This window comes from Cryptomeria japonica, chromosome 11 (assembly GCF_030272615.1).
Source record: "Cryptomeria japonica chromosome 11, Sugi_1.0, whole genome shotgun sequence".
NCBI lineage: Eukaryota > Viridiplantae > Streptophyta > Pinopsida > Cupressales > Cupressaceae > Cryptomeria > Cryptomeria japonica.
The window spans coordinates 500,735,688-500,748,584 of record NC_081415.1 but is presented as its reverse complement, the minus strand read 5'-3'; the positions used below and the strand labels follow the sequence as shown (position 1 = coordinate 500,748,584).

The window sequence follows — 12,897 nt, the reverse complement described above, 5'->3', positions numbered from 1 at the left end:
ACCACTAGCTTGACCAAATAATCCAACGAGGAGTTTGCGAAGCCACACTAATTCTCTGGATGCAATAGATACTGCAATGTACTCAGCTTCTGCAGTGCTCAATGCTACGGAAGATTGCTTTCTACATGCCCAAGAGATCACTACAAAGCCCAAGTTGAAGCAGATACCCGAAGTACTTTTCCTGATACATTCATTGTGCAATTTGTAATCTGAACTCAACCAACACTCCTTAGAGAGGATCACAACAAGTAGCCAGTAACCATAAGTAATAAGTAACCAAATCACATAATGGTAACTCATCATGGATCCTTTTATAATATTCATCTTGCCTTGCCTGTAGAGGATGAATCCAGAACTTTATCATGTACACCTGCAAGACATGAATACAAACACAAGTATATATATGCACATCATGGACTCTTTCCATGATATCTATCACGCATATACACCATTCATTGCCTGCTAAGAGTGATGAAGAGCTTCCATTTCAATCTTCTCTCAGAGAAGATTGCAGCACCAACTTTATTTGCACACGAGTATTCTCCTTAATTTTCTCCCAGAGAAGAATTCATTACCTTTACCTCAATCTTCTCCTAGAGAAGAATGTAACATAAGAAAGTCATAATCTTTCATCTTGCTCACAAGCATAGAATGAAGTTACATAAACCATAGTCCTCCATTTTGCACACAAGCAAAGAATGAATAAACATAATCTTCTATCTAGTACACTTTCCATCCAGCACACAAGCATAGGATGAAAATCCATCTTTTCTACCATCTTACATTGCTCACAGAGGATGGTAACAATTACTTTTCTCCCTGAGAAGATTACACTACCACCTTACATTACCCGTAGAGGGTGGTTGATGAAACACAATGCATCACTGAAGTTGAGACTCCTTCTCAATCAAGGCGGTGTTCTCCACAACTCCAAGTCTATCTTTTGAAGTACTCAAGCTTCAAAAGACTTGGTGAGAACATTTGCAACAGAAGATTATCCTGCCATAAGACACTGAATTTTCAGGTATCTCTATACGACTTTGATAATAAATAATTATAAGAAACCATTCAACAAGAATTTGAAAAACCACACAATTTCCTTGATACAGTTCATGCTCCAATGAATTCAGCTTCAGTAGTACTCAGTGTGACTGAGGACTGTTTGCTGTAGTCCTAAGAGATCATAGGGTATCCAAGTTACAACAAGAGATTGAAGTGACTTCCCTTATCCGAGACACTTTAGAATCTGAGTTAGCCTTCTGAGGTGATTACAGTCTTCTGCTCACAATCATTTGAGATTTTCAAAATGCAACAAGATACGCTTGGCAGCAACAACATGCTTCAACCTTGATCATGAATTAGCCGAGGCATCCACCAATCAGCTGCTTGTCTTCAGATGAATCTGCAAAATCAGACTTTGCTATAGACATCCTCAATCTTTATGTTAGTTTTCATAAAGGTTTACAATCCATTATTCTAAATATCAAAAGTATACTTGACTTAGAATAATTTGGTTAGATCCTTGACATATAATAATTCCTTATAAGTAAGTTAGAACTTTACAAAACCCTAGACTTGACAAATGATTGTCAATTCTTTAAATACTAAGTCTTTATTGAAGATAGGACTGCCTCTTAATCCTTAATCAAATAAGAATCAATAAAGGAACCAAAAATCATATAACATTGAAGATGCTACTTGCTTTTCTCTTACCTTCACCTTGTGCAAGGTGAATTTTCAGAAAACCTTCATCTTTAACCCCGAGAGGCTGAGATACAACCTAGTTCCCATCCGAATAACCATGCCTGAAAGGATCCTTATATACTTATTCAAGCAAGCAAAATACATAAGCCAAACCATCTTTCAAACTGAACAACTGAAATTGAGATTTCTTAGAAACCCAATCACAAGATATAGTATGACTACATACATATGATTGATAAATCAAGTAGAACAGAATCTTCATACTTTGCTGAACAAGATCCTAATTATATTCAGCTTTGGTGGAAGTAGAAGAAATTAACGAGTAAAATGCTTACCTCAGCCTGAAGAGATCTCAATGCTAATCACAGAAGGAGACCACTGACTTGATCATCTTTCACTCTTCCTACATATGCTATTTACAACAATACATTCTAACTTCTACTATGTAGGAAAGAGCATCATCATAACCAGTTAACTGAAAGCAACCTTTCATGCAGTTATTTTAACAGATAACTGACACATAATAAAATTGCATTGGTCACAACATTTAATGACATGAGCTTGAATGCAACAGGGATGATATAAGGATGGTAACTTGGGATAACACAGGCACAAACTTGGTTGTAGACCCACAAGGATAAACACTTGACACAGGGAACCTCAAAACATGATTGGCCCAACATGGGTTAATTCAAAGAGAATATCATTTTCCTTTCACACAACCCAACGGGGGTTTTACAAAACTAAGTAAGCACAAACCCATAAGAAGCAAATATTGATAATGAAACCCTTATTATTACAACTTGACAAAGAAACTCCATATAAACAAATTGACAAAGTTATTCAACAGGAATACTTAACCTTCAATTATAATAAAGTCTCTCATCACAAGGTTAATAAAGAATTAAGAAAAATAAACCTGTTGATGTTTAGATAACACTGACACTGGAACCGAAAGCTTGCCCAAAAGAAACTAACTTTGCAGTCTATCTTCAAAAGCCATAATTCACAATCTCCTCTTGATGTGCCTTAGCACAGTCAACTAGGGTTTGAAGATTGGTGGGAATACAACCGATTTTGTTAGCAATACAAAATAGTAGTTGCATGTCTAGTAGCAAAATAAATCTACCATACCATCAAAGATTCAATCGTTATTAAAATTGGATCGGATCACATCAAGGGTTAAGAATCATGAAATATATACCAATCTAGGGTTTAGACCAATTCTGAAAATCAACAACTCTAAAGGTTTGAATAAGGTAATAACTCCACAGTATACACTTTGCATTCCAGAGATCTGAAAATCTGAAAGGAGAAATATCAGTTACTTCCTTCTTTGGTTCTTCATTCGAATCTCCACAATCTTTAATGAATTAAAGAATGACTCCTTGATGAGGACCCGATGATGCCCTCTAACTTCACCCGTCATTATCTTAATAAAAGACGAACAACAACCTGAAGGTAAGAGCTTACTGAAATCCGAGGGTTAGTATAACCTTAGCTCTGATACCATGTATAAATTCGTGCCCTAGATCAGTAATCAGATTTGTAACATTTAATCATGCCCTAGTTTATTAATCAGATTTTTATCATTTGATTATGCCCTAGTTTATTAATCAGATTTGTAATTTAGTAAACTATAATCAAGTAAATTCAAGAATGAAACAAGGAACCAAGAGACAAACACAAATACCCTGGGAAAACCTCCAAGGAGGAAAAACCCGGCATTAAAGACCCACAGGTCAGATTATGTATTCACTCTTATTGCACAAATACAATACTTAGCTTGCTTTTCTGAACCTGATCTTTATATATATGATCTGCCCTTTTGCATGCTTCAAAACTGCACCAAAATGCCCTATATCCTCTTGAATAAGTTTGCCCAATCCTTGGACAAATTCGCACAACCTTCTTTGGTGATTTCGCACCTCTTGTTTGCAGAGCTAATTCGCTGATTTCATGGATAACTGAAATGTGTTTGTATTTGCATTTTAACCTTTATTTATATGAGTCCTTAGCCTTTATTAAATCCAAGTCGGCCTCCCTCTTTTGGCGCCAATTTATTTATTGTGGCGTGGAGGTATAGGGCTGGGCCCAACTTGGGGGCACGTTACCCCTTTAGGATAGGACCCAGTCCTATATGGGTTCGGATGTTGCCTTAAGGCAATCCAAACCCATTTTTACCTAGTTACAAACAACACTTTTGTTCTTCGCAAAAGATTTGGTAGAGAACGCTTGCTAGGTGGAGGTGGAATTGGTACTACTTCCAAACTGCTGGCGCCACCGATCTTGCTGTAAAAGCTTGTTACAAAGATCGAAAAACTTCAAATCGACATCAGTGGAAGTGATATTAAGCGTTTTGATGAAATACTCGTAAGATCTGGGCAAACTTTTTAGTGTGATGACGACCATGTCCTCTTCCTCCATTGTGTGACCAATCGCCTCAAGTTGGTCACGAATGTCCTTGATCTTGGTCAAGTGATCTTGCACAGGTGTCCTCTCGCCCATCATAATCGAAAAGAGCATGATCTTCAGAAAGAATGCTCAACTCTTGTAAGAGGTTTCATGAAGACTCTTCAAATGATCCCATATCTCCTTCATTGTTTTGCCGAACAGTACTTGAGGTAGCTGCTCATCAGTGACAGAGAGTTTAATGAGCACGACAGTTTTGCGGTTGCGCTCATCCCATTTGTCTTGATCTTTTCTGGCAGTGGTTGGACGTTGAGACGTGCCTAAAACAACTGCATCAAGACATCGGTACTCAAAAATTGTTAACATACGCTGCTTCCAGGTGTTGTAGTTGCAGCCATTGAATTTCTGGCTGCTTTCGAGCATTATATTTGTCAAAGATGCCATCACGTACCTCGAGGTTGAATTGGTGAATGCACAACTTCCAAGGCATGAAAACCAATAGATGAAAACAGAGGGTTTTTAAAAATTCTACAAGTCAGATTCGAAGGTAGAAATTGAAACTCTAGCACGAATTTCAAGGCAAATTTTTTTTGGAAGACCCCAAAAAATCTGATAGACCCGAAAAAGCTCTCGAAAAACCCACAAAGAATTTGTAATCAGAATAATTTTTCAATTGAAGGGTCAAATCCGTGGGTTCAAAAACCAAGGCACGAAAAGCAATGCACCCAGAAAAATCCGAAGGCAACCCAAATGAGATCTTGAAAAACCCACAATGATTTTGCAACTGGAAAAAAATTCGCCTTGAAACAGAGGGTCAAAAACCTAGGCGAAAAAAAATCTACAGACCCAAAAAAAATTGACGTTGACCTAGTTGAGGTTTCGAAAAACCCACCAAAAATCTGCAATCAAAATAAAATTTCGACTTGAATTGAAGGGTCAAAACCCTAGTCGATTGTGCATAAATCCTAGGCGAAAAAAAATCTGTAGACCGAGAAAAATCTGACGGTGGCCCAGTTGCGGTTTTGAAAAACACACCAAGAATCTACGATCGGTCAAAACCCTAGGCGGCAAAAAAGTTGTAGATTTCTTAGAAAAACTTGCCCAGGTCGCAGGAAAAAATTATTGAGAGTTTTAAAAGAAAACCCTAGCATGGGAGCCAGGCACAAAAAACCCTAGACGGGTTTTGGAGAAATTTCGAAAATATTATATAACACAGAATTTTCGAGAAAATTCCTATTCCTTTACCCTAGCTCTGATACCATGTGAAAATCAGAGATGATTCACTGGTGTAAAACGTAGTTACTATTAACTGAGAAAAGGTTACAATATATAGGGATTACAAAATGCTGTAGATATTAGTGAAGACCCCTGTTTCTAACTACCTGTTATTGTAGACATTTAAGATGTCTAACAACCAGTTACATTATTGACCATTAATAGTAATAATATTAAATATTATTCTAACAGTGAGAGTCACAAAGATACTGCCAAGAGACCTAAAGCAAATGATCAGGTGAGTGAAAATGAGGGGTTCCTCATTTGCAATGGGGTGATGTGTGAAAAGGTCACAACATGGTGCATAGCGTTGGATCTCCCCTTTGCTATCCTTTATGCTCTAGGTCCGCAACTAGGATATGCATGCACTCAATGTATCACCTTAAACCTACAAAGATTAGTGGGGTTTTTGGCCCAAAATATGAGCAATGCCTCTTTAGGTTTTCGTCTAAGAAGGTTGGCATTCGTTTAATGCGCTTCAATATGAAATCCATTTATGATTAAAGCAGCCAAGGATACCCGCTTATATACTTGCCTCCAACAAGGTTGGCCACCAAAGATAAACCAACCCAAAAAGCAAACAAACACAAGGAATAGGTCGGCCTTAAAGACAATTTATTGAAAATAGTAACAATGCATGAAGTTGGCCACTAGATGCGATTGAATGAAAATTAATAATATTTAACATTTAAAACACATTCACCCCAGCCACAAAGGACTTCACACGCCTAACAATATAGGAGCTCACACCAATAATAGGAGATACCTACACTCAACAACCATTCTATTCCATACCCAGCTTCGACCATGTCTCACTCCCAACAATGAAAATATATAAATTTCTCTTTTGTTAACCTTGATTATTTAACCAAATTGCTTCAATCCTGCAAATAAATTATATAATTTGACTTCTTGCAAGACTTTTCAAATTATTAAATTTTGCTATCCTTCGGCTCCTACATGAAACTTGTGTGATTCCACTTGCAAATCCTCTAGGGTAGATATCTCACAATTGAAACCAATTCCCTTAGGGTTTACTCTGTTTGAAAGCTTCAAATCTCTGCAAAGTAGAAATAAAAATCTAGCATGTCCCAATGAGCTCTTGAATCCTCTTTTTAATATTTTATATTTTCTCATAGAATCCCAAAGGGACCTTTTAGTTTCCCACTTAAAATATTTAATTAAAGCATCTTTATATAGTGACATTTTATATTCCCCTTTTAACTCAAGTCACTTTATAAAATTAATTAAGGTAAAGACATCTGGAAAATTTGCTTTGTTGGATAACTTTATTTAATTAATTAACGTTTGTTCCTTGACAAAGCCCAAAATTAGCCTACAGGAATTAAATAGGTTAAATGGGGCACTTTCGGCTTCTCTACAGAAAGGGACATTACACCTTGGTTTGCCTTTTTTAGGTTGTAATGTTTAATTTTTCTTGATATTAGTATACTGTATTTTGGCCTTAGTGGCGTATATTGTAACCTGATTAGTAAAATATTTTGAAATGTTAAGAAAAAAGAACTGTGGAATATGCTACTTAAAATATAAAGCAAATGTCAGCTAGAGAGTAAGGGTATGCAAAGAGAGTGAATTCATAGATTTTTATCTTCCATGGTCTAAATTCATAATTTCTAAGTCCTTATGAAGATGCTATGGAGTCCTACACGAAAAGGTCACCAAGTCTAGAAGTTGAAGAGACATGCATTTTTTCCTTTGAAATTCTCACAGAAACAATTGGGACGATACCATTGTGGTGGTTACCAAAGTTCCACCTTTGGAGAACTGATGGGTTCACACACAATTTCTGGGTACTACTAAGAGCTGAAAATTCTGAAAACAATTCATTTGACTTCTATGATCTGGATCAGGAGAAAATTTAAACTGCCTGTAGGAAGTTTTGTAGCTGCTCATGTTATGATCTGAAGCTGCCTGTGAGGTTTTCCTTACATGGTTGTAATGTTTCAGCTGCCTTTAGCAGCCTTTAATGTTGTGTTCCACAACTATAAATTTACTTGTGTCTGTTCAGTAGCAGCAATACTTGCATGTAGCATGTTTATCTTTGTTATATATAACTAATAAAAGTTTAAATTTATTATATATATATATATATATATATATATATATAAAATTCATATAATTCCTTTTTTTAATCCATTATAATGAATATTACTAAGAACCTGCTAAATGTTTAGAATCTTCTTTGGATGGAATTTGCCCTAATGATAATTGCTGCTTGGTTAATTAGTAATGAAGGATGTACATCTTAATAAAGAGAAAGCCTAAACTTAAAAATGAAGGATGTACATCTTAATAAAGAGAAAGCCTAAACTTAATAATGAAGGATGTACATCTTAATAAAGAGGATGTTCATTGATGAAATTTAGGAATTTTTTTATATGTGAAAGCTCCTCAGGTAACATTACCGTAAAAATAAACCCTTCATTGGCTGCCATAACAGTGTCACTTATGAAAAGCTTACTCTTAGTTTTTCAGACAGGAGGGTGATACAATATGTATCCATAATTAAGGCATGCAAAAGATGTCAGAAGTGTATCCAGAAGAAAATTGCACATGTTGTTAAAGGATTAAATGTTTCTCTCTATATTCCCTGATTGGACCTTTCTTTTAAAGTTCTTTTGGCTATTTGGATGTTGACATTGATAACTAAACCGTTCTAATTCTGTTTGTTTACCTGCAGTTCTGTACTCCAAGATAAGCTTCCAAATGGCGTTATCTGTCAGGTATTGTAAGTTTTTTCAAATTATTGGTCTGATGATTAATCATTGGTATATTTGTAGTGTAGTTAGTGTTGTCTGTTTTGTATGCATGATGGCTAAGAGATAGTGTTGGGTGATGAAAAGGAAATGAACAGTGCAGGTGCACAGTCAGCTGTTTGGTATTGTTAAATAAATTAATATATGTTTTTGAGGATGCTTCTTGTGGTGGGATCCATAAGAAATTGCATCCTAAGTGGAATAGTGGAACTATCTGAGTGAAAAGGAGGAGTATGTGTTGACTAGGATTATCCTATTCTTCTGTGTTGAATTCTGTTGAGGTTAAGCTGGATATTTGATCAAGATTTGGCCTAATATGATATGATCAGACTGCTTTGGATTGCAGAATAAATTATGAAGTTTAGGTTATTACTTCACCTTCTTTCAGGATTTAAGAGGATAGGGTGGTGGTGCTCTGTTCCTGGTTAATTTTTTTTATCATAATAGCAATTTTCCTCTTTTTTGTTTCAGTGTCACATATGGGGAAGACTGTAAACAATGAATGGACCATACTGGATCATGCTCTCAATAATTCTTTCATGTCAAGAAAATCATTAACAATGGTGTTGATTACAAACTCTAATATATTCTTTGCCTTTTATTTGACCGTTTAGCCTTCTGTTCATCCAAGGTCCCAATTTTGGGGCATGTATATTATGTGATGCTAATTTCTGTGTAATGTTCGTCTTGATATGGTAGTGCGTAATATAGGATATAGTATATCAATTCTTCGTATCACATCATATACATCCAAATACATTCCATCTGTTTTGTATTATTTGCAAAGTTCCACAATTTTTCCGTCATGGGGACATTGGGGTATTACAACAGTCACAAGATACATTTTGAGGACAATAGCTGGTTCGGGTATGAGGTTGGGTATAGGTTTGGTATTTGGGTTCGCCGGTATTATAGTTGAAAACAAGAAGCTTGGCATGGACGTTGCAGCTGTAGACTTGGATTTAGCCCCCACCCAAAAATCATAATTACAAAAAAACTAAGTTACCGGCTCGGGTTCGGATTCAGGTTCGGATTCGCGGATTCGGCAAATTTTTAATTTCTTGGGTACAGGTACGGGTTCATCCATACACACACACACACACATTATATATATATGTTCAAACATAAATAACTTTCCCATACAATGATACACAAATGATAACAGATAAATCATAAATCATAAATCCATAATTGCCAATGCCAATAAATATTCTGATATTCATATATCATAAATGTAATATCATATTCATAATTTGCAAAAAAGATAATATTCAAGTTTCATGTTTCAAGTTTCAAAATGTGAAAATGTCATGACACAATAAAGTATAAAGTTAAACATTCAAATTACAAGCCATCTATGGGATTTAAATTCCATATTCATCTTCATCTGAAGCATCCAACCCAAGCCCAAGGTCATCAATTGGTTCAAATTCAACATCAATTGAACCAATATCGAATGGAATGCCACTCCCACTAGCTATGTCTCTCTCAAGTTCCATAGCTGCCTCGTCTATAGAGACTTGGGCAAGCTGTACAACTGTAGCATCTAAATCATCACACTCAGGGGCTAGATCCCAATTCCTTGTTACACCGTCACTATATCCAGGGTCCTTATGTGACAACAAACGAAGGTTGGAGTGTATGTAGATCAAATCCTCAGCTTTCTTTGCACCCAAACGATTACATTTGACTAAGTGGATGGAGTATGTACTCCAATTCCGCTCAGCTGAAGAAGAACTTGCAACTTGTTAAAAGTTAAAACATAATTAGAAATTTATAAATTATAAAATAAAAATATGATAGCATCAAAAGGAATTGGAAAACTATAAAAATAAAAAATAAAAAAGATACATATTTGGGAGTTAAGTTTAATTGCAAGAGGCTGCAAGTAAACAGAGCCTTGACCATGTACATACCACCACTCATCAGCGTCCATCCCATATCTAGCATTAAGAGCTACAACATCATGATTTTCTGTGGATACAAATTGGCCAAACTCCCTCAAGACAATATTTCTCGTCTCCATATCTTGATATATCTTTTTAAAGGAAGCCCTATAGCCAGAAGCAACTCTGCACTATAAAATTTTGGCGTCAAAGCAAATTCTAAGAGATGTAAGGGGGTGGTCATCTTGTTCCAACGGTCAACAACAATTTTCTGCACACCTTTGAAAAATGTTTCCGTTGGGTCATTTTCTTTTCTATTTATTACTTCTTTTATTTTTTACACCATGCAATCCATGCCATCATAAATCTCACCCAAACATGGGCGATCAATATCAACATACCTGATCATGATCATGATGGGCTCAGTGAAATTCAAAACATATTCCACATCATCCCACCATTTCTCACTAAGGATCAATGCTCTTACTTTTAGAGCTCTTTCTGTGTGGGACTGCTTCCATACACTCCACAAGGTGTTGATGGCCATAGAACTCAAGGCGTCTCACACCTTCACAAGTCGTCTTAAGACGAGCATGTGAGATGCAAATCGTGTTTCAGCAACCTAACATGACATAACAAAATACACAACATATATCAACTGTAAGTCTATAAAAAATAAAAATTTAAAACTAAAAAATTAAAAAATAAAATTTAAAATTAGTATTTATAAATTACCTTCAACAACTCCAACTTGGAGGTCCTAAAAATGGCTTGTGACATATGATGATTAGACACAAACATTTGAATCTCCTCGCCCTCCGCATACAATTTTTTCACCCAAATAATTTGTGTGCCAAGCTTTTGCATGATTAAATTGAGTGAGTGGACTGCGCATGGTGTCCAAAAGATGTGACCATATGTAGCCTCCACTATAGTCCTTGCTGCCCTACAATTTTTAGCATTGTCCTTGTCCGTTACAACTTGGACAACATTTTGAGGCCCCACCATGTCAATGCATTCTATCAGGATATTGGCAATGAAACTTGCATCTTTCACTTTCCCCTCACAATCCACTACTTTCAAAAACATTGCCCCTTTAGGACACACTGCCAGAACATTGATCAATGGCCTATTTTTACAATCTTTCCATCCATCAGAAACAATGGTCACACTTGTTTCCTGCCATGTATCTTTGATGACCTTCAACTGTGACTCTACGAATGCTTTCTCCTTTGCCAATAAGGTGGTTCTCACCTTTTCATACCCCGGACAAACGTAATCAGAAGGTGTATTGCAAAGAGTATGCACCATGTCCCGAAAGTAAGGTGATCTAACAAGGTTGAAAGGAAGTCCATTGCCATAAAGGCAACGTCCAATTTTGGAATCTACAATCTCTCTCAGTTCATTTTTGAAGGCAAAATCCAATGGGCCTCTTTTCCGCGAAGCCACAACATTCTGATTCTCTACTGCATCAACTGGTGGGTTTTGCATGAAAGGATGTGAACCAGCTGGTGTTGTGGAGCCAATGCTACTAGAAGGCCTCTTAGACATCGAGCTTGGATGGACAAGAGGATGACCAATCTTTGCTTTGCTACTTCTCCTATCAGCTTCCTCTTGTTCTTTAATATATTCTAAAACTAGAGCTTTTTGACAGCCCCTTGCCATCTGATCCCTTAAAAAAAATTATTCCACGCTCGGGGATGAAACAAAGGTGGCCTTTCACTCGAAAGTATGAGCTGGTATACTCAGTGCCACAATGGTTACATTGCCAAACAAAACCCCCACCACCAAACCCTTGCTTGATCATTGTTGTATAATGCCAAAGTGGTGAATCTTGATCAATTTTAAAGGGGTTATTTTTAGTTTGGACATTTGCAACTGAACTAGAGCTTACACTTGCACTTCTAGTTCCAGCCATTATGTATGATTATATGAATAATGCACCTAAAATAAAAAGAGAAAGCACAACATTATTGAAAAAAATTATCAAAATTTCGGCATTATAACCCCATACTATGCATACAAAGTGTAAAAAAATATACAAGACTTCTTTAAATTTAAAAAGAAAAACGTATAAATTTTTTTTATAAAAAATTGAAAAAAACTTGAAAAAATTATTGAAAACTTGAAAAAAATTCAGATGCACTTACCTTTGATGGCTAAATCTTCCTTCTTTAGTGATTCCTTCGCCTTTGATGTGTGTCTCACACCTTCGTAGTCATCACCTTCGAAGAAAAATGCAAAAACTAAGAAACCTAACTGTAGAGAAAAAATCTTCAAAAATGCAAGTAGAATGAGTTGAATGAATGTTTTGATGCATGAAATGCATCATAAAGGGGCGGATTAGGGTTTAGATGTTAAAAAAGCATTAAAAAAACTGTTTATTTGTTTATTTTTGTTTTCTGACTCATGGGCCTTGTTTTTTGGGAACCCACGGGCTTGGGTTCACTCGGGTCCGCCTAGGTTCGACCTGGGTCCCACCCGGATCTTGCCCAGGCAGCTGGGTTCCCTATGGGTCCTGCCACCAGGGAACCCAGCCGCCTGGGTAGGACTCGGGTGGGATCCAGGTCGAACTAGGCTCGGACCAAGACCGGGCAAGAACTAGGACCCGAACCTGGCCATTTTCTGCAAGAACTGGTATCTAAGCAAAAAAATAATAAATTATTGCATTTAGATAATACACAAGTTTATTTTGATTTTTAATTTATTATAAATTATAATTCAAATATTACATGTCCTATGACTCTCAAACACTCAAAATTTGAAATTTCAAAGTCAAGCAATATATTGTATTACGATAAAACTATATATAATAATTGTTTAACTGTTAGCATATGTCATAA

At 36.3% G+C, this 12,897-nt stretch overlaps 1 protein-coding gene across 2 annotated transcripts in view; it reads left to right on the top strand.

The window, feature by feature from the left end:
• Positions 1-12,897, top strand: part of LOC131068334 (probable 3-deoxy-D-manno-octulosonic acid transferase, mitochondrial) — a 163,050-nt gene that overhangs the window by 48,017 nt on the left and 102,136 nt on the right. For both annotated transcript variants that reach the window (XM_058003514.2, XM_058003515.2), the window contains exon 3: positions 8,093-8,135. In XM_058003514.2, the coding sequence (XP_057859497.2) occupies positions 8,093-8,135 (43 nt within the window). The remainder of the gene's footprint in view (positions 1-8,092; positions 8,136-12,897) is intronic.